The 22,624-nt window shown below is 38.7% G+C and overlaps 1 protein-coding gene across 2 annotated transcripts; it reads right to left on the reverse strand.

Annotated features, from left to right (window-relative positions):
* Positions 1-305: 305 nt before the first annotated feature.
* Positions 306-22,129, reverse strand: LOC106052016 (uncharacterized). Of its 2 annotated transcripts, none has more exons than XM_056016103.1 (6): positions 19,989-22,129; positions 12,570-12,707; positions 10,998-11,213; positions 10,431-10,515; positions 8,864-9,061; positions 306-1,060 (listed from the first exon to the last, which is right to left on the reverse strand). In XM_056016103.1, exons 1-6 carry the CDS (start codon positions 21,558-21,560, stop codon positions 978-980), a joined length of 2,292 nt encoding a protein of 763 aa, XP_055872078.1. In that variant the 5' UTR covers positions 21,561-22,129; the 3' UTR covers positions 306-977. The 2 variants fall into 2 exon arrangements, with proteins under 2 accessions (XP_055872078.1, XP_055872077.1); XM_056016102.1 differs by having other exon boundaries at positions 10,998-11,216.
* Positions 22,130-22,624: the final 495 nt, after the last annotated feature.

Raw genomic sequence — 22,624 nt, forward strand, 5'->3', positions numbered from 1 at the left:
AGATTGAGTATGGGAGAAATAACGTGTACAAGCTTTTTACCAGACAGAATTGATATAAGCTTTGTCAAAAATTTACTCTATATAAATTTTAAAAATTTCGTTCTTTGTCTTGTAAGGAATATACAGTTAGAATTAACAGAGGGGGTAAAATAAACAATAGGACTCCTACTAAGTGCAAATTGAAGGTACGGTTATGTTCAGCCTATAGAATCTGAAAAATTCGAATTTGTATGATATATATTATAAAAATCCCAGTTATAAATTCGGTCTACAGTCTATTTCTAATAATTCAACAGTACCAGTCGTTCTTTGCGCATTCTATTTATTTTTTTTCGTGTTAATGAGATCTGAAAGCTGAAGACAATAGAATCAAAATTCATCAGAACTAAATTTGAAATAAATATACATTTAATGTGGAACATTCGTATAAATAAATAAGGCTTGTCTTTGAGGCCGAATTTTAATGAGGAATGCAGTAAGTAAGCCTTTGTAAGTGACCTCCAGCTGTCTCGTTCTGGAGCCGCATGCTATCTTCTATGTCAGTTAAAGCAAATTGGCGCCTAAGCTGGTCTTTCTGTTGCTGCTAGGCAGAGTTGACGAAAGAGTTAAGTCATGCGCTTTGGGCTTTCGTCTTGATGGTCCAAGGTTCGAACACTGTCCGCCGCCATTTCTCGCCGTCCTGAGGCACTGTTTGGCCTAGGATGTAAAAATCTTTGAAAAAACTTCCGAAACATGTAAAACACGCACTTAAAACTGATCCATAGCAATTAGTTGATATATAACACATATATGGCAGCCTAGCGTGAAGCAGTATAACGCAGTATATGGCAACTACATTATGCAGTGTGTGATAGTTCATGGTAGTTTACAGCAGTACATGGTGGGTACACGGGAGCATAGCGATCGCGTAAACTTATATGAGAAATCGTTCAAACAGGCTACTCGTGGTTCATTTCTCTTGGCTGTGGTCAGTGGCGTCACCTCAGATGGTTGGTTAATGTGGTGGTTTCAACAGGTGCTACAACGACATCGTCATCCTTGTGGTTCATGTTGTAGGTTTCTGAAAGGAAACAAAACAATCAAACTCAGTAACACAACCGAAACAATTAACCATCAAATTCAGTAACACAACCGTAACAATTAACAATCAAACTTAGTAACCCAACCGTAACAATTAACAATCGAATTCAGTAACACAACCGTAACAATTCAGAAACACCACAACTCACAGATACATTAGTGACCTTGGTGTACTTTTTCTATTTATTGGTAAGCTTCGGACAGAAGGAAGTCGTTAGCCTTTCCTAGGAGAGGAAAAATAAACTAAATTCAAACCTCTACGACCCCAAACATATTTCAAGGCTTCGGAAGTTGCCTATGAAGAAAACCAGGAACCAGCGACACCTAAGCAGTTTGCAGCACAGTGTTCCACTAGGACAGAGCATGCTGATACCAAACTGTATCGGCTATTGCCGTTCTTTGGATATAGCTGTGTGGAGGGCAGTGGCGTAGTTAGGGTGGGGGGAGGGAGGGTCCAAATTTGAAAATCCCCTCCCGGGACCCCACAAAATGCAGGGGCCTCTATAGAGGTCAAGCCCCCCCGGTCCCCCAAATCCCTAGCTACGTCACTGGTGGAAGGGGGGGGGGGCTGCTGTTTTGGCGACATCGTTCCTACAATTGAAAATGCCTAGGTATGAAACTCTATGAGACAATCGATTGTCGCTTCGGGGGGCTGAAAGAAAGGCCATATTGCCTCAATGGAAATTGGTTTAACTTAGAGCGTGAAAAGATAAAAATATAAATATCTCCAAACATTTAACCGGAAGTACGGGTGATGGTGAGAAATACATTTAACTCTTTTTCTCCTCATCGACGATACCATCGTTGATTTGAACTCATTACATTAAATTTTAATATTTGATTTTATAAACCTTACTTAGTCTTATATAAAAAGTGCATGCATTTCCCTTTAATTCTGTACCGAATAAAACATTTTCTGATAAATACCACTGAGCAAATTAAAGCATCCAGTCGAAACGTGGAAAATAATTACGGAGAGAAAGAGTTAAGTTTTTTTTTTAGTCAAGACTGATTTAAAATTTAGTTCGGAAGGCAGTCATCGGGTAGTCAACATTGAGAAAAGTCGTAATGTATTGAGTCTGTTATATTAAGATAAAATAACTTTTTTTGCACTTTTGACACATGTAGAATCAAATTATATAATACTAAGGCTTGTCTTCAAGTCCGAAAATTAATGAGGAATGCAGTATTTCCGGTGGCTACGCTGTCCCAGCTGTGACCTACATATTTTGTCACATCTCGGGCAAGCATAATCATTGTCCGCCTGTGGTCGACTAAGATTTTCTTTTCGCCGTCTACGTCTGTCCTCTGCAGCAGATTTTCATTTGGTCTCGAATGGGTATCCCGCGGCCTTTGCAAGTGACTTTCTGAAGCCGCATGCAATCAGGTGCTCTCTTCTATGTCAGCTAAGTCAAGTTGGCGCCTAAGCTGGTCACCTCTCGTACGTCGACCACCATTTAGCTCATCAAAAATGACTGCCTTTGGCATACGTTAGTCCCCCGTACGGGATACGTGCCCTGACCAGCGTAATTGTCGGACCATAACAGTCCGTCTATACTGTTCATTAGTGTCCATACCAGCGCTCGCAAGGCACAAATTAATTTTGACATTAAGGAAGAATTAGACTTTCACTCTGTGGTTTCAAACTTATTTATTAAAAAAGGGGAAACTAACTATCTGCAATAAAGCAGATTTAATACGAAGATTAGCTGCCAAGCAATGAGATAGGGTTAAACGTGTAACATATTTCGTCTTTGGAGAGTTGGCAAAAGTAAAAGTTCAATTTAGCGTCCTTGATATTTAGTTTATCGTGAAAATCTCTAAGAAATCGTTTGGTCAAAGCACCAAAAGTAAAAAGAATGAAAAGGAAAGGAATTGAGAAATCTTATCTTATCATTTATATTACATACGTCCTTGGCATTTCGTGTGTCAATCTAGTCATGTATGTTAATCAATGACTTAAACTCTGCTAAGTCGTTGGATTTCCTCGTCTCTGATTCAGGAAACCAATACCATTCTCTAATAGCACTAGGAAAGAAGGAGCATTTGTACGAATTTGTACTAGCATAGTGGTTGCTTAGCATGCCTATGTGTCTTTCTGAATATTTAATTAGGTATTGTTTTTCTATTTGTAATTATGGTTCAGTGCTTTATGAATAATAGCTAATTTACTTTTTAATTCTTCTGTCCTGGAGTGTCTCTAAATGTAGTGATTTTACCAACAGTGTTACCCCAAACCTAATTTACTACAATGTAATTCAAGAGACGCGTAGGGACGATTAAATCAAACACTTTTCAGCATGATGTCAACTTTACCACAAAACTACAGACCAGACAGCGTTGAGATGAAATGTATATAAAGAAAATAGAAAAAAAAAGCAAATTTTTTTAAAACAAATAATCAATTTAATGCCATGGCAACTGGTTAAAAAAAACAAATAATTATATAATGTTTTTTTTTTTTTGTTGTTGTTATTCGTAAATCAAAATTTTTATTTAAAAACTTAAGAAAGCTGGCTATGTATTTTTAAGACCTAATTAGGGAAAATCTCCATTTGTAAAAAGAAAAAAAAAACATAAAAAAATCGCCATGCATAAATGCTAATTATTTCTAATGAGCACTTTATACATAACCGCTCCGCCAAATTTCTCACTGCAAACAAAGTTGATCTATTTCTAGTGATTGATTAACAAGGGTGTCGCTGTGGGGAAAATCTGGCCACTATATCATATATATATATATATATATATATATATATATATATATATATAAATACGTTTTTGTTTAACCCAGTGAAGGCCAAGTTGTAATCTTCTCTCACATGCCATTCACTTCCTGTCCCCCCCCCCCCCCTGATCCCTTGCCGAAAGTAAATAGAAGATGATGATGACGCAAATATTCTATAGATAGGAATCTTTCTTCATTACAAGGCTTCTTACACATCCTGATTCCGACACAGCGAGTCTCAAACACTTTTTTTTTACCAGCGTTTCTCAAACTGGGGGAGGTTTCTGACAAGGGGAAACAACGTCCTCACAGCTGGGTTTTATGGAGGGAGAAAAAAAAGGGGGGGGGGTCGAGCCGGGTTATTATTTTTTCATGGGACGAAATAAAATATTTTCATAATATTTATAAATCCAGGTTGGAAAATTAACCCAGTAAAATGGCCATGTTTACAAAATTAAAATATTTTAAGTAAGAGAACAAACACAAAATAGAGCAGTGAGATTTATAACACAAGAATATTCCAATATTGATTAGAGTATATCAGCATTCGTAAAATTGCTACACTCAGAGACACTTCAGGACAGAAGAATAAAAGTAGCTTGTGTAAAGTAACTATAATACATATAAAAAATTGAACCATAATTTACAATTAGAAAAACAAAGCCTAATGAAATACTCAGAAAGACACAAAGATAGAGGCACATTTTCTTATTCCATACGTTAGGACAAATTCGTAGAACTGCTCCTTCTTCCTAGTGCTATTAGAGGATGGAATGGGTTGTCTGAATCAGCCAGGAAAACCAACGACTTAGCAGAGTTTAGGTCATTGATTAAACATCCATGACTAGATAGATGGACACATGAAATACGTAAAACGCAATTATCTTCTTTTTTTTTTTTTTTTGAAGTAACGTCTGTAATATATAAGATAAGATAGAGACGTTGCTTTATCTTGTAAATAGGACCTTTAAAAATGTGAACCGTTTTCGAGATACACTTCTGCAACAGTATCAACTCAAAACTCTTGAAAGAAAACATTTGAAAACGCAATTCTTCTGGACTTGATTAGCCTTTACTGGACATGAACATGATTGTATGACGAACACGCTCATTACAGACGCACGTGCGCTATATGTACCAGGCCTAGAATGTCCCTCACACTATAGTATTGGCCACCTGCTGCTTCCTTATTTTGAAATGCGCATTGGGCCAAATTACACCTCTGCCACGAACCGAAACCAATCATTATAGAAAGCCGGAACACTGATCTGCGACGTCGAAACCTGTGGGCAGTTTAGACCAATAGCTCGTTTCCATGTCACACATCCGACGTCACGACGTGTGACATGGCAACGAGCGCAGTGGTTTCCCAGATCAGGCAGTTCTCTGTATAGTTTTTCTTCTATTTGAGGGCTTTGGGACTAAAGTCTTGATTGGGCCTCTTGATATAGTATGCAGCTTTGAAAGAAATGTTCAGCATTCTATGACACGTACAATATCCCACTCATTAAATAAATTCATTTTATGTTTCACCATTTAATTGTTTCGAATCCAGGTGAAGACTGGGATTTTTAATTTCGGGATCTTCAGGCGCCTATGAGTCCACCTAGCTCTAATGAGTACCTGACATTAGTTGGGGAAAAATAAAGGCGGTTGGTCGTTGTGCTGGCCACATAACACCCTCGTTAACCGTAGGCCACAGAAACAGATGACCTTTACATCATCTGCCCTATAGACCACAAGGTCTGACAGGGGAACTTTACTTTTATTTTTCAACTTCAAAAAATATTTTATCATTTATCTTTTTTTTTTTAAATTGTGGACTTTCAATAGAGAAAATCAAAACATTTCTGCACAGTTACAGTTGTAAACAAGTTGATTGTATTTCACTTAATTTTTATCCTATTCGAACTGTGGGGGCTGTCCACATTAACTCTCACGGGATTTAAGTAAACAGCTTTAATTAATGAGAGAGGATATGAAACGCTGGCACATATGTTATATATATATATATATAAAGGAAAAAAACACCATGTCTCAGAGGCAGCTCCGATATTTCGTAGCTTCCCATCAACAAACCTTGAGACGGGTCACGGATAAGAGCAGAAAGTTGCAACTAAAAAGAACTGACAAATTTCACGCATATATTTTATTTTATTTGGATTTTTCTTTTTAACAAAATTTTAAAATTGATATGATGAAAAGGTCGGGGTAGTGTCTGGGGAACTATTTAGTAGAAAATAAAGATATACATTAATAAAAGGCCAGGTGTCCAACATAATGACACAGGATGACCGCATGGTAGTGCAATATTAGTTCTGAACTGCCGTCTCCATAGGCCTGGGTTCAAACCCTGCCCTCAGGACGTCTAGGGATGTTAGGTCTAGGATGTAATAATCTTCAATTCGTCCGAAACATGAAAAACAATTAAAAAAAAATATGTTTAGTGTTCCAATGTTGGCTACTTAGGCTGCTCACAATTAGCTGTCAATTTGAGTAGAACTCGGACTATAAGTTTCGGGCAAGACGGTTGTTGTAAGATGTGATTCCTGATGAAGCGCGAGTCTCTTTTTCTCGTGGTGTTGCTTTTCGTTTCTTTAACGATCCTATTTTTTCCCTCTTGCCATCATGATTTGAACATTTGACCGTCACAAGGAAGGTATAAGACACCGATCACAAAAACAGACACAAGAGCTCTTTTGTTCCTTGCCAATTAAATCGTTGAATAAAATGTAACTTAGACTGATGTAAATTGTACATGTATCTGTTAAAACGAAACTAGGATATGGACGTATATTTTGTGTGCTATTGTACACATAGTTTGTTCTAACTCAGGGGTTCTCAACCTGTGGAACGCGACCCCCTTGGGGGGTCGATTGACGATTTGCCAGGGGTCGCCTAAGACCATCGAAAAAAATGGATTGTTATTGTCTATTCTTCTATTGCTGTGTGTGTGTGGGGGGGGGGGTCGCGGCAGAGTGGGGGATTGTAAAAAGGGGTCGCCGAGCTTAAAAGGTTGAGAACCTCTGTAATTTAACTATATATTTTTTTTAGTAATGCACAATTGTAAAACAAAGCTCCTCACGAATAACAAACATTATTATTATTTATATTTGTATAATTATTATTACTTTTGTAGTACCTTTTCTTTTCTGGCACCTTTCTTAGCTAGCTCAATCAAGGGAGCTGTTTTAAATATCATCAACTATCATAATATCGAAAGATCTTTACAGCAAAATATTTTTTATACCTGTAAGAGCATAAGAAAGGACACTCATCCGCCCTCTCCCTTTCCTACTAACCCAAACATAGAATAAAAGTAATTCAAAAATATTCGGGCCCCAGGATGAGTGAGTTATTGATTACATCAGAGTCAGAAGATCAAATAGACAAAGTTACTGGGCAGCAGTCCTCAATAACTCGTACTTGACACGTACGCCCAGTTTCAGTAGCACATCAGGGGAGACCACTGAGAGTAATGAGTAACATCCAGTCGTGTAATATCAATAGATCATTGCCAAAACCTATGTGAGCACCGAAAATTCTAATCACTTTTAACGTAATTGCTGAATTTAATCAAACGAAGGGCAACCATCTTTGGTAACAAATCTATGATAGTTTAAACAAAAAAAAAAGTGTATTGTCGTCATCCGTGACATCTATAAGGAAAATACACATTTTAAGTGCCATTGAAGACTAAATCAGTCAGGAAGAAAAACCATGACTCTTTAAAGCAAACAGGTAAGATCGTGGCCGGATTTAATTATGTGGAGGCCCCTACAGTTTTTCGAAAGCTTTAATAAAGATCCACTTATGAATGATTATATGTAAAAGTATATTATATATATATAGCTTCTCCTCAGTGGTCGAAGATGAGCATATTTCTCAGTCCCTAGGGACTCGCTTTAAAAAGCCGGCCGCATACGTAGCATTGGTTGATTTGGTCAGTTGCAGATAGGTCCGCTTCTTCTCTCAGCCTTTTGTTGGTTCTGCGCTCCTTCACCCTGGCTATTCTTCTTGCTTCAAATCTCGAGACTCCGAGACTTACAGCTTCACGCCATGAGGAGCGATCTAGAGCTAGTGCTTTCCAGCCGTGAATGTCGATATCGCATTCCTTGAAGGAACTCTTGAGGGTGTCCTTGTAGCGCTTGTATTGATCTCCCTGGGAGCGCTTTCCTGCACACAACTCCCCGTACAGAGGTCGTTTGGGAAGTCGATTGTCTGGCATGCGGACTACATGTCCCGCCCATCGAAGTTGGGACCATTTTACTGTCGCATTGATACTGTTCATTTTCTGTGTCTAGTATGTGGTCGGACCACACGGACCAACGCACCACATTCTCATCTAAAAGCATATTTTATCTTACATAAATGCAAAAGAGCTCTTGTAATTTAATCTCACTTTCTTTTTAAACAAATATTTAATATTCATATTTTAGTTTTAAAAAGTGTTATTTTTTGTTTTGTAGACGCACTCTCGTAAATTCAGGGCTGTATTTACTTATTCCGAGCACGCGACAAGTGGACATTTCTGACATTTCTCTGAGTCTACCCAGCTCTAATGGGTACCTGACATCAGTTGGGGAAAAAGTAAAGGCGGTTGGTCGTTGTGTTGGCCACATGACACCCTCGTTAACCGCAGGCCACAGAAACAGATGACCTTTACATCATCTGCCCTATAGACCACAAGGTCTGAAAAAAGAACTTCACTTTTACTCATCCATTAGTTTTGCTAATGCCAAAAAAACAACAACAACAACAACAAACAACGCAGATCTATATTGTAGCCTTCAAGTTTTAGTTTAGAAAGGCGAAATGCCATTTTGTTTGTATTTGATTAGTTCCACGATTTTTAATTTAATTTTTAAAATGTTAAATTTCATTAATCTTTAACGTTTTGTTCGATTTTTTAAATAATTTAATATTATATGGTGATTGTATTAGTTTTAAATTTTTTTTTTTTTTTAATATTCCCATCTAAATAGCAAATGCGTAGTCTTATAGTAATGACTTAACTTAAGGGAAGGGTCACGAAGGTCATGGTCAAGCTCTTACCTGACATAAAAATAATTCCCCCGGCAAGGCTGACAATCATTATGGCCAGCACCAGCCAGACGATCATCTTCCCGGCGTCCATCTTGTAGCTGTCCCGCCTCTTCCCGGTGATCAGGTCAGTCAAGCTGGTGTCACGGCCGTACGGGTGGCTGTTGTCCTCATCGATGTCCACGATTGCTCCTTGCCGCATGATTTGACCTGAGACGCACAGACAAAGCAACAGGAAACAGAGAGAATAAATTTAAGAAACCAAACATGTTTAATGGTGCAACGTTTTTTTCGATAGCCATTGTGTATGATGCAGTTCCTTTTGTTTTGTAAAATGTTTGACATGCTTCGGGTGTTCCTTCAGAGTCTGAAGATAATCAACTTCCTAGTCAAAACCTCCCGCAGGACGACGGTGGATGGCAGCGGGCAGGGTATGAACCCAGAACCATTGATACGTCCGAAGGACAGTCCGGCGCGCATACCGAACGACCAGGCAGCCACCTTCGTTAAAGGGATACTCCGATGGTGTTGACAATTTCTTAATATAATTTGTGTTTTGATTTACCGAAAATGAATATATTATTCTTTTCTTTTCTGAAAGCGAAAAAATATAATTTAAAAAATCAAGTACGCATGCAGTTTTTTCATAAAAAATGCACCATATCTACAACTATGCACTATTAATAGTAAAAAAAACAACCCACTGGAGGCTATTTAGTAAGGGAGATGACCATTTACCATATTTTTAACACATTTATGCAAACGGTTTTAGATTATTTTTTTTTACATTTGTATTGCTAAGTCAAGTAAGTTCTATCCTACTAGCTACTACATTTACAAAATAAATGTTTACTTTTTTTAATGAGAAAAAAATCTATTTAGTATGCATATAAGAGGAGCATAATTTAAAACAACAATTAATAAGTAGTTTTTCATATTATCGCGTGAACGGCAGGACAATGAAGGATCCACAGTACACATAACTAAAGGAATTTATGTTTTTTTACGAAATGTTTTTTTTTTTTCTAGAGGCTTTGAATAAGAGGTTAACCCTTTACAAAACAATGAAATAATCATTATAAGATATCAGTTAGGCCAGGCTCATTAATACTATACATTCACTTTCACCTATCCCTTGGTCTGCTGAACCGTTGGGCCACAACACAAGATCTGTCAACCTTCTTTCTCCATTCTTCTGCCATTTGCCTTCGATAGAATTTCATTCTGATAATCTTTCTGAAAATATTAAAACCTGCCTTTTTACCTGCCTGGGTGGACCACTTTGGGGGCCGATTTAGAGTTTGTGTTTCCACACAAACTGTCTTTGTAACCTTGTTTTAAATTGGATAATATATTTCGGGATCGGAGAGATACTAAGAGGTTGTCTTGTATATCTATCTATACTTGGCTTAAGATTTGTATCCATTTGATTAAGAATGATCTTATAAACAGAAGAGTGGGATTAGAGAAAATGTAGCTGTTTAAATATATAAATGAGAAAATGTAGTTATAATTTTGGTAATATTTAAAGTGGTTAAAATTTAAAAGTAAAAAGTATAAACTAAGGGCATGTACTCACTAACGACATCCGCTAAACTGGGTCGTTTGCTGGGCTCCGTTATTATTTCCCCTTCAAAGGCGTCGTTATAGTAACTGAATGTGTTCTGTAGAAGTACAGGAAATAGATTAGAGCTCTTTTGTATCAGAAGGGAAAGCAAAACGTTTTGAAGTAGGGTCTAATTTGGAAGCTTGTCACTCAAGATACTCCTACAACAGTCGTTACTTCTTCTCTCTCTCTCCCTCTCTGCATCCTCTCTCTCCATGTCTCTCTTTCTCTCTCTTCGTTCTCCCTTTTTTTTTCTCTCTCTCTCTCTATCATCATTCTAGGTCATACCAAAAGGCTCTTAGTGCTCATTAGCGCAGGAAAATCGGGCGTAACAGTTCGACTGTTTCATTTGGTTTTAAAAGCTTATTAGGCTTTGAAGGATTTCAGAGCGCAACATTCAAGAGCCTGTCACGTGATCAATGCTGTAGCTCCTCCCCTTGGTTCTATTCCTGCGTATCCCAAACCTCAAAGTGAAGCTTATTAAAGACATTCGCCCCACAGTTTGAGAAACGTTGTTCAGTTCTATGAATGGTATCTTACCTTAATGTGGGTTTTGTTAAAAGACACAGATCTGGAGGTCGGTAACTCTAGGTTAGGTAACTCTAGCTTGACCGTTCCGTTGACATCTGGAAGCCGTTCCGTGAAACTGTCTTTGCTGGATGAGAGAGCCGGCACGCTGGTGGACTTGAGAATGCCTTTCAACTTCCGGTCTGTGTTAGGGGAGTCCGAGAGAGCGATGACGTCCTGCAGACTGACCTGCTGAGCAGCATCAGAGTTGAGGTAAACACAGATATGGACAGAAAAAACAACAACAACAGAGAGAGAGAGAGAGAGAGAGAGAGAGAGAGAGAGAGAGAGCGAGAGAAAAATTCTATCTTGGCTAAACTAAAAAAATCGAATGTCATCGATATTAGCGTTTACCCAATAAAAAGTACTTCCGAAACTACTTATATCAAAGCTAACTCATGACCTCCTATGGCAGCGGTTCTCAACCTTTTAGGCTCGGCGACCCCTTTTTAATACCCCCCCCCCCAACTCTGCTGCGATTCCCCCCCCCCCCCATAAACACACACAACAATAGATGAATAGACAAAATGATCCATTTTTTTTATGGTCTTATGCGACCCCTGGCAAATCGTCAATCGACCCCCAAAGGGGTCGCGACCCACAGGTTGAGAACCCCTGTCCCATGGCAATGCTATTGATGATTTATTGCCTGACATAATTGTAATTAACATTATTTTCATTTCAAAAGAATGACGCAAGAGACCGGAGGGACAGATGTACGCTCTTCAGTGCAACGATTGGGGAAACAATAAAAAGGCGTTTTCGTTGATTAACATTCATTAAGGCTTACGTTTAGGAAACTAACTTATCTCTGTACTCTTCTATGTAAAAGATTTAATAATATATTTAATAATAGATTTAATTTCTATGTATTACAATAAATCATCTCTATAAACTGTAGCCTTTGTATCAATTAAGGTGCGGACATTAAATTATTAATGCAGGGTTGTTGTTTTTTTGAGGTCTATAAGAATTTTTCCATAGGCTTCATCTATGATGGTAGCAATTGCATCGCTTGAATGATGAGACACTTGTCCTGGGTTTGAATTCCAGTTGAAACAGCTTTTAAATATTTCCATAATTTACCAGATTGTGCAGTTACATTGTTCATGCGTCTGAGAGTGTACTTATATAGTGTCTGCTGCCGTTCATAAAAAAAGTATAAATAAATTTATAGAGATAATTGAACAAAGTCATAATACTGCTGTAGAAGTATTTAAATTAATTAAGTTATACAGCAATTGTAGATATCGTATGCTGACCTACGCATGTGTTGAAAATAACATCGAAGGATTTGTACTAGACACGTGACTTGTTCTGATTTCTGACACTTTATAAATTATCCTTGAAAACTGCATTATCGATCTTCTCTCCCTTTAATTCTATTTATTGTTTTTTCCCCCCTTATCTCATTCATTTATCTGGGTTCTCTCCCTCTTCTCTCTCTCTCTCTTCTCTCCCTTTACTGTCCGACATTGAAATGAAACCAAAAAAAAAAAAATGTAAATAAACACCAAAAAAAAAAAATGTAAATTGTGTCTTTACGTTTCTGAATGTAAGCTTTCGTCTGATTGGTTTCTCTGGCGCAACCTTGTCCGGAACAGTTTTGTCTGTGTCCTCGCGAGTGTCAGAGTCGAGGTGGATTTCTGTGTCTGAGTCTTCAAGTGAATTCTGGGAAGAAAGCTGAATAGATACAAGGGAAAAAATCAAAAACATCTGATAAAAACTAATATGTTCATAGAGAGAGGGAGATAGAAAGAGAGGGAAAGAGTGAACGAGAGAGAGGGAGGGAGAGAGGGAGAGACAGAGGGAGATAGACAGAGAGGGAAAGAGTGAAATAGAGAGAGGTAGGGAGAGAGGGAGAGACAGAGGGAGATAGAAAGAGAGGGAAAGAGTGAAAGAGCGAGAGGGATAGAGAGGGAGAGAAAGAGAGTGAGAGAGATAGGGGAGAGAGAGGTAGAGAGAGAAAGATATAATCAGGTAAAGAGAGAAATAGAGACAGATAGAGAGTGAGAGAGAAAAAGAGAGAGGGAGAGAAAGAGAGGGAGAGAGATAGTGGAGAGAGAGGTAGAGAGAGAAAGATAAAGAGGTAGAGAGAGAAAGAGAGTGAGAGAGATAGTGGAGAGAGAGGTAGAGAGAGAAAGATAAAAAGGTAGAGAGAGAAAGAGAGACAGATAGAAAGTGAGAGAAAAAGAGAGGGAGAGAAAGAGAGTGAGAGAGAAAGACAGAGAGGAAGAGAGAGCTAGGGAGAAAGAATGAAATAGAGAGAGAAAAAAAGATAATTAGTGAAGAGAGAAAAACAAGCAAAAAAAAATGTACGCCAAAATTACAATTATTGTTTATACTAAAGTTGTAATAAAATTTGTAACTAAAAACGTTTTTCAACTATTAAAAGTAAGGCTCGTCTTCGAGTCTGAAGATCAAGGAGAAGTGAAGTATGTCACGTGATCTGCAGCCCTTCCTCTGACCTACATACTTTGCAACTATCAAATACAGACAAAATCGTTGTCTGCAGATGATTTATTTGAGTTCTCTTTTCGCCGGCTACTAAGCAGTTTGAAAGGTACACGTTACGTCTTCGTATATTTACTAATGATTCAATTTGAGATGCGGTGCGACATAATATGCAAATGGATTAAAACTATAAATAAACAGCATACATTATATAAATATTTTGACTACTTTAATTCAGAAAGGGAGGCCTACGCCACTCGGAACTATAACAATGCTCGTAGAAAATATGCTATTAAAAATGAAATATTTCTTACTAGGAGAATGCTGCGATGGCTTGGTCCGTATAAGATAAGACCTCGCATATATGTTACAGCAGGGTCTGCTTAGCATTGCGTGATTGCCTGCTGCACTTTTGCCTAATCCTCGGAATCAACAATGCTTTGTTATTGTTTTGATCTAATTAGTTAATGTAATTATCTTTTTTTTTGTGCTAAAATTTAAAATCACTGACACATGTGGAGGAGGATAATAACAACTCTAAAATAAAAAAGGGAAGTAATGCTCTGTAACATATCACGTTGTTTGGGTTATTATCTCCCTTACACTACGATTACAGGAAAAGATAAAAAAAAAAATGCAACTGAGCTCTTCAGACTACAACCGGATGTTGTAATTGGGTTCATTGCAAGAGTGACGGTAAACAAAAAGCCATGACGTCATCCATTGAGACCTCTTTAAGAAATGAGAAATCACCGCGGAGACGACGGTTCAAGGACATCAAGTGAAACCCAAACTGAGACAAACACTTTTTTTTTTTTCCCTTTTAAGAAGCGGCCATTTTTTTTTCTTAGCTAAGCTTCATTCACGTGCTTGTTTCTTTGCTTATTCTTGATTCCACACCAGCGGTTCTCAACCTTTTAAGCTCGACGACCCCCCTTTTTACAATCTCACTCTTTGGCTACCCCATCTACACAGCAATAGAAGAATAGACAAAAACAATCCATATTTACGATGGTCTAAGGCGACCCCTGGCAAATCGTCAATCGACCCCTAAGGGGGTCGCGAACCACAGGTTGAGAACCCCTGTTCCACACTCTGTTATAATATGTTTTTTTTTTAGAGAGAGAGAGAGAGAGAGAGAGAGAAATTCCATGTGACTTAATTATAGCAAACATCTTTTGTGTACTTCCCAACTGAGATGAAGGAAAAGGTAAAGAATCCTACTGACAGTTGTGGTGGTATAAGTTGAATTAGTCCCCCTTAAGGACTCTTGAGCCCCCGAGTAAACATTTTATTTGTATGCATGGAAAACAAACGATGGCGTAAACATTCACCAAGACACCTCCTTCTTCTCTCCCCCATTCCAAACTGGTTGAGACAAGCGATAGGATCATAGCGCATTCAGAAAGCTTAAAGCTAAACAAAAACAATTTTTTTAATCGCACAGATTTATGATGTCTAGGCCAATCATATCTTATCTTTCTATCTTATACAATACAGACGTTACTTCAAAAAAAGAAGATGATTACGTCCTACGAGTTATGCATTTAGTCAATTTAGTCATGCATATTTATCAATGCCCTAAATTCTGCCAAATCACGGGTTTTCCTGGCTAGCTCAGGCAACCCATTCCATGCTCTAATAGCACTAGTGAAGAAGGAGCATTTGTACATATTTTTGTCCTAGCATCAGGAACGAGGAATATGTCTTCATCTTTGTGTCTCTCTGAGTATTTTATTAAATTTTGTTTTTGTATTTCAAGATTATGGTTCAGTGTTTTATGTTTAATTGTTACTTTACTTTTGAGTCTTCTATACCTAACCCTAACCCTAACTCTAGAGAAGTCATCAAATCATCATATTAATGAAGTCATCAAATCATCACATTAATGAAGTCGTCAAACCATCACATTAACGAAGTCATCAAGTCATCACATTAACGAAGTCATCAAATCATCACATCAATGAAGTCGTCAAATCATCACATTAACGAAGTCATCAAACCATCACATTAACGAAGTCGTCAAATCATCACATTAACGAAGTCATCAAACCATCACATTAACGAAGTCGTCAAATCATCACATTAACGAAGTCGTCAAACCATCACATTAACGAAGTCGTCAAACCATCACATTAACGAAGTCGTCAAACCATCACATTAACGAAGTCGTCAAACCATCACATTAACGAAGTCGTCAAACCATCACATTAACGAAGTCGTCAAATCATCACATTAACGAAGTCGTCAAATCATCACATTAACGAAGTCGTCAAATCATCACATTAACGAAGTCGTCAAATCATCACATTAACGAAGTCGTCAAACCATCACATTAACGAAGTCGTCAAACCATCACATTAACGAAGTCGTCAAACCATCACATTAACGAAGTCGTCAAATCATCACATTAACGAAGTCGTCAAATCACATTACGTGAACAACCTTTAGGTAGTCATCCTCGAGGAAAAATCAAGATTGAAGCCATCAAGGCACTGGGACTATTCCCCATGGCATTAGATTACTGCAACACCGAGATTCGCCGAGGGCCTTCCGACTTTTCCTGTTTGTTAATCAAAAGTAGATCTGTCAGACGAAAATCTAACTTTGATTATTTTAGTAGTAGTTAGGAGTTAACGTATCATAGTGCGACTATTGTCAAACTATTCAGTATCATTCTTAGATTCGCTTTTTTTGAAACATACAATCCTGCAAGACAATTTGCATACATTGAACAACTGCTACATCAGATCTAGACGAAGTGATCGTCTTTTCTCGTTTAACTCTTTCTCTCCTAATACACGAGACCATCGTTGGTTTAACCCCACTTTAAATAAAATTAATGTTTAATTGTAAACACTTTCCTTTGTGTTCTATAAAAAAAACATGCATTCCCCTTTAATTCTAGACCAACTAAAACATTTTCTGATAACAAACGAAGAAGATATTGAAGCTTAATCATAACAGGGGAGTGAAATAGTAATGAGCAAAATGAAGAATTCCGTCAGAATGTGAACTAATAATTACTGAGAGAAAGAGTTAAGGCATATAAGCCAAATTTGCATAGCGCTGGTTATGTGTGTGTGTGTGTGCGTGTTAATGTTGTTTGTGTTTGTATCTATATAGTTTTTTGTTATAGAAGTACACAATTCAAGAGATGTGGAGGGGGGTATTATAGTCTTGTTTTCAGGAAAGGATGAAAAAGCAACTATCCATTACAAACTATAGTTACTTAGACCAAGCTATTACTAGTGTTAGGCGCTTCAGCGCTGTGTCTTATTCAGATATGTCAAACGGAACTAACACTCAAGTAACGAAATTAAATAACACAGTCGAAAGGCCAACTATATAAGGTAGTCGACGCTTATAGTGAATGTCGAACAAGAAGTTCAAGAATAACGAAGGGAACTGTCGAATGTCGACCAACTAAATCTCTGCGTTCATAAAAAGCTGCCTCTCTTTAAAGCCGTCAAAAGTCGTCTGTTTATATTTCGCTATTCTTCCTAAAATCCTAGTCTTATTTTTACAAGTCGCGTCATTGTCAAAAGTCAAAACTTTCCCTTTCTATGAAACAAATAACGAATTTCTTATCGTACCCTTAAACTAATCAAACATTCTAGCTGTGGGTACTCAAAGCTACAGACTTAAAAAAAAAAATCACAATGTATAATATTAGGGGTGGGCAATGGTAGAGTTCGTGAACAAAACAAAAACAAAAAAACATGTTGAACGTTTTTGTCATGTCAGGCTCAGATGGTGAGCAAGAAGTTGGGAGATAGCTAGATAGGGAGACGTGGAAACAGCCGCATCACAAACACACTCTCGCGTGCGTTGCATCGTAAGTCGCAATCAGTCACATTCCAACGTTGCTTGAGTTCAATACTGAGAGCTACAGCTGCCAGGTGTGTGTGTGTGTGTTTGTGTGAGAGCGTGAGTGAAGGAGTGAGCCTGTTAGGTGTGGTCAGACCATATTGTCATCACAGTCATCAGGGCCTGACTCTAGTCTCATCAACGCCGTGTAAGCCTGCGTAATTGTAATGTAAGGTTGCCGTTGAGCCGGCGCGTTCATTGGAGCTCAGCATGATGGTTAACAAGAAAAACATAAAAAATACCCTTTTTTAAAAAACACACACAAAAAAAGCTTCTGTTAAGTGTAGTTGTATCAATTAGTTTGGATCAGTTTTGTAATTGAATTTTGTAGTAGATCTAGACTAACAATAAAAAATCTGTGCGATTAGAAATATTTTTACCAATTTTCTTTTTTTTTTGTTTGTTTAGCGCAATTTCATGCTTTTAGCTTTCTATGATCCTATCACTTGTCTGAACCAGTTGGGAAAGGAGATGGGGGGGGGGGAGGAGGAGAAGAAAGGGGTATTTGTGTGAATGTTACTGTGATCGCTTTTTAGATGCATTTAAAAAAAAAAAAGTTGTACGACTAGAATTCGAACTCGAGGGCCCAAGCCTTCTCAAGGGCACTAATTCAACTTATACCTCCACAACTGTCAAGTACAATTTCTTTCCCTTGTGCGATACCAAACAAAATAACAAATTGGGTTTTTTTTTTTTTACATTAATTCTTGTTTTGTGAGGTAAAAGAAATAATACACCTCAGCTTGGTCCGGGATTGGGTTAGGGATAAATAACGCGTAGAAACATTTTACCAGACTGACAGACAAACAAAGTGATTTTTGTAAAAATGTTAAGTATTTTGGTTCCGTTATCAGTGCCGGAAGTGGTAATGGATATAAGCACTCCACTACCTATAAAATGCTTCCTAATGGCATGCATCTCAAATAGATTCTGACAACCAGTCTAACTTCTGGCCTTCACGTGTGGCTCAGATATTGAGTCCGGCGGAACTGTTCTAACTAACAGAAGAAGGGGCAAAGGCGAGTAACTGGCGCCTAAACCAGTAAGCTTCGGACAGGAGGGGCTCGTTAACCATGATTGGCTACCCACCTAGGAGAAGGAAAACTCTGAATTCAAACCTCGGCTGCCTTGCAGCTAGATCCCAATCACGGGAAAGGCTTCGGGAGTCAAACCTGAGGAAAAATCAGGAGCTGGCGACCCTAAGGCAGTTTGCAGCACCCAGTGCTACACCCTGGCAGAACCTGCGACGCCGCTGAACGCCAAACTGTATCGACACTGCCGTTCCTTTGGATACATCCGCTGCGTGGAGAGAGGGGAACTGTGTGGGCGACATCGTTCCAACCTCAGCTAATGCCCAGGCATTCATCTCATTTCCATGAGATGATCCGTAGTCGATGAAATGATCCGTAGTCGATGAAATGATCCGTAGTCGATGAGATGATCCGTAGTCGCTTCGCGACTGAAGGAGGCCATGTGTTTGAATGACCCAAGGTTAACGACAGTGTCAGGTAGGGAAGACCGTGTGTCCTAATACACTAACTCACCATGCCAGTCTTTGAACTGGTGAACCACGGTGCAGGAATTAAGCATGCTATTACACTGCCACCAAACTCTACAATCTGATACCCTACAATCTGATACCCTACAATCTGATACCCTACAATCTGATACCCTACAATCTGATACCCTACAATCTAATACTCTACAATCTGATACCCTACAATCTGATACCCTACAATCTGATACCCTACAATCTAATACTCTACAATCTGATACCCAACAATCTGATACCCTACAATCTAATACTCTACAATCTGACACCCTACAATCTGATACCCTATAATCTAATACTCTACAATCTGATACCCTACAATCTGATACCCTACAATCTGATACCCTACAATCTGATACCCTATAATCTAATACTATTAATCATCTTCTTTTTTGAAGTAACGTCTGTATTATATAAGATAAGATAAGATAAGATAAGATAATACCCTACAATCTAATACTCTACAATCTAATACCCTACAATCTGATACCCAACAATCTGATTCCCTATAATCTAATACCCTATAATCTAATACTCTACAATCTGATACCCTACAATCTAATACCCTACAATCTAATACTCTACAATCTAATATGTATCTCAGATAGTATTAATAACAAACAAGTTACAAGGCGTCAACAACAGGCCTATATATATTATATCTAGACTCGACATGGAGACCTATATGTATTATATCATGGACATGGAGATCTTTCAACACTACAAAAAATGTCGTGAATTTTTTTTTTTAAAGTTGAAACAAGGCGTTGTTTTGTAAAGTAGTTATATAAAGTAAAGTTTTCTTTTTCAACCCTAACCTATGTAACATATAATTTAATGATTAGATCATAGACTTATATAAATATTAATAATTGAGCATCGAAAAAAGAGCAATTTCGTCTCATAATTATTATTTTGCAATTTTTAGATAGCCTACATAATCTAAAAAGATCTAGGTAATCAGTCTATTTAAATGTACATAAGATGACTAAAAATCAATAGACATATATAGGTCTGTGGCGTAAAAGTTTAAAATAAAATACTAATTGTTTATACACAAGTATAGTACATATACACTAAATATTTACCTTATCTTCGATCGACAGATTCGATTCCTCTGTTTCAAGTATCCGTTTCTTGTTCTGATTGCTTATTAAAGTCCTTATAATGTTACTCACTGTGAACTCTGCTAAGGTATCGTGAGAGGCAGAGATCGGTATCGAATCTATCGATATGCCCCTTTGAAGGGAGTCGAACAAATGTCTCCTGCTTGCTAGCGCCGCTTCCGTCTCCTCCTCCTCCAGAGAAGAAGAGCTCCTAAGCCTGGGTTTAATTTGACCTAGATTAGAGTCGGGGAGAGTTACTTTTTCTTCCAAGTTCTCACAGATATTTGCACGGGAAAGAAACTCGTCATTTCCGCCGTCGAAATCCAGGACACAGGAAGAGTACAGATTTGTTGCGGCCGAGCGATCGAGCCGAGCAGGGTCAGGGGTTGGTGTGTGTTGGCCTGCGTCCGATTTGTCCACTTCCCCACAGGTCAATCGTGGGAGCTCAGAATCGTTTTCGCCTGTCCGCCCGGGAGGCGTCAGTGAGGGTTGCAAGCGATCTGGCAGAGAGATTACCCGATAATTCGAAGTGTCGTTTGTGACGGATTGCGGAAGCGGGGAAGCGGGCGAGTCGCCTCCAGGGGAACGACCCTGTGAGTGATCGTGACCGATCGAGCGCGCGAGATGATGATCTGCTGCGAGTTCTGATTCCGCGTGCTCTAGTATTGTTTCTTCAACAGCTTTCTCGGCGGAATGAATGTTGTAGATCACTTCCGTCGGGCTACCAATCCCCGAGTCTGTGCTAATACTCTGTGGAATGTCTTTTTCGGTTGATGCCATCTTTCTCGAAGTGGAATTTAAAATGATCGGGTCTTCCATTTTCTCCACTTTTTCCCCGTGACCTTCTCTCGGTCGCCTTCGGTTACGCCTCTTCTCTCCGTCTGATTGAGCAGCAACACTCTGTGTTGAGACCATCTTGTTTAACCGCTTCCGGTCTGTTTGTTCAGTCAAAATATCAGGGTCAGTGCCCGTTTTTGCAAGGTCGTCTGGGGTTATTTTTCTATTCATGGGAATTCCCGATGAAAAGCCTAACCCTTTCCCCGCAATCGTTAAGTCAATGTCGTCCCCTGACGTTCTCTCGTTGTACGACTTTCCAGTGAGTTCTTTGACATCCATTCTTGTTGAAACAGACTTTGAAGTTTCACTTCTGTGGTCGATCTCGCTCGAATGCTGCGAGTTCTCAGAAATTTGCTTCGTTCTACGAGTTTTGCTGCGATGAACGAGTTCCCGGACAGCGTTGGCGAAACGTGATTTTTTTCTCAAGGTTGGGCGCTGCGGTGAGCTTCCGGTGGAAACACGACGCTCCGGCTTTCGAAGACATTCGTTCAAGTCCTCACTTTTGACGGAGGATAAAAACCGCGTGACGATTCTAGACTTCCCGACGTCCTGTACTTCGCTCTCAAAGTTCACGACGCTTACAGAGTCGTGCTTAGACCTGCAGTCTGAACGATCTGGGTTTTGTTTAATTGATCCTTCTCTGTTGACATCATGCACGTATCGATCTACTTGTGTTCCCTCGGCAGACGTCAGCCTCCCTACCTGCTTTGATTCCATCTCAATCGGACTGTTTTTAACTATCTGTAATTCTGTGTTTTATGCCATTGTTCCTGCATCGCGTTCACTTAATTGTTTCTTTTTATTACTCTATCAAATCAATGAATATGTTCCGTTCTTTTTTTTTTCCTTTCATTAAAATCTTTTCAAACAATAATAACCTAACGGTTTAATTTCAGTCTTTTCAAGCGTAACTAAAAAAGAAAAAAAAAGTTAACCTTTCAGACCTTGTGGTCTATAGAGCAGATGATGTAAAGGTCATCTGTTTCTGTCGCCTAAGGTAAACGAGGGTGTCATGTGGCCAGCACAACGACCGACCTCCTTTACTTTTCCCCAACTAATGTCAGAGCTGGGTGGACTCAGAGGCGCCCAAAGATCCCGAAATTAAAAATTAACAACCAATGGATAAATTTGGAAAAAAAATGCAGTTTGTAATTTTCATTAAAACTTTTCTTTTCTAAATACAGCCAAGGACACTATCTACGCTGTATCGAAATATCACTGTTGCTACATTAGTGCTACATTAGTGCTACAAACGAAAGAGTTTCGAATATTTTACAGTGTATATATCGTATACCTTCTAAATCACATAATTTCTGTACACCTGATACACCAAATAGCTATTTATAGTTTTTTCTCCATATATAAAAATTCTAGTATAAAAACGATGGCCTGCGCATTTCTTATATTATGTCCTAGACTATGATGTCTCTTTATTTCAAATCACTAGTCATATAGGCTGTGGTAGGCTGTGGTAAAATACGATTCCAACACGTCACATCGCCAAACCACATCCTCGGAAATTAATCAATGAAATTGTCGCAGGCGTGTGATGGCGCCATTATTTATTCTTCAAAGCCGGTGCCCCGGACACTTTGCCGGCCTGTGTGTCTCTATTAGCTGTTGGTGCGTCCAGGGTGGAGGGCTGTTATGTCTTGTTTTATGTCCCATTTTTTCATCTTCCAGGGAAATAGAAACAGACCGGCCGCTGGAGAGAACATCAAAGGTCAACTGCGCGCGCAATGTTGCCAGCTCGGTTCAAACGTTGGACAGAAAAGTTGCTC

The sequence above is a fragment of the Biomphalaria glabrata genome, chromosome 17, assembly GCF_947242115.1.
Source record: "Biomphalaria glabrata chromosome 17, xgBioGlab47.1, whole genome shotgun sequence".
Taxonomy (NCBI): Eukaryota; Metazoa; Mollusca; class Gastropoda; family Planorbidae; genus Biomphalaria; species Biomphalaria glabrata.

What these genes read in the sequence shown, in the direction of transcription:
- LOC106052016 (XM_056016102.1), bottom strand. Translation starts at nt 21,560, where the DNA reads ATGGAATCAAAGCAGGTAGGGAGGCTGACGTCTGCCGAGGGAACACAA. An exon ending in ATCTGTCGATCGAAGATAAG is followed by an intron (nt 12,708 to 19,988) that starts GTAAATATTTAG and finishes GTATCTATTCAG; the next exon opens with CTTTCTTCCCAGAATTCACT. An exon ending in TTAACAAAACCCACATTAAG is followed by an intron (nt 10,516 to 10,997) that starts GTAAGATACCAT and finishes GTACTTCTACAG; the next exon opens with AACACATTCAGTTACTATAA.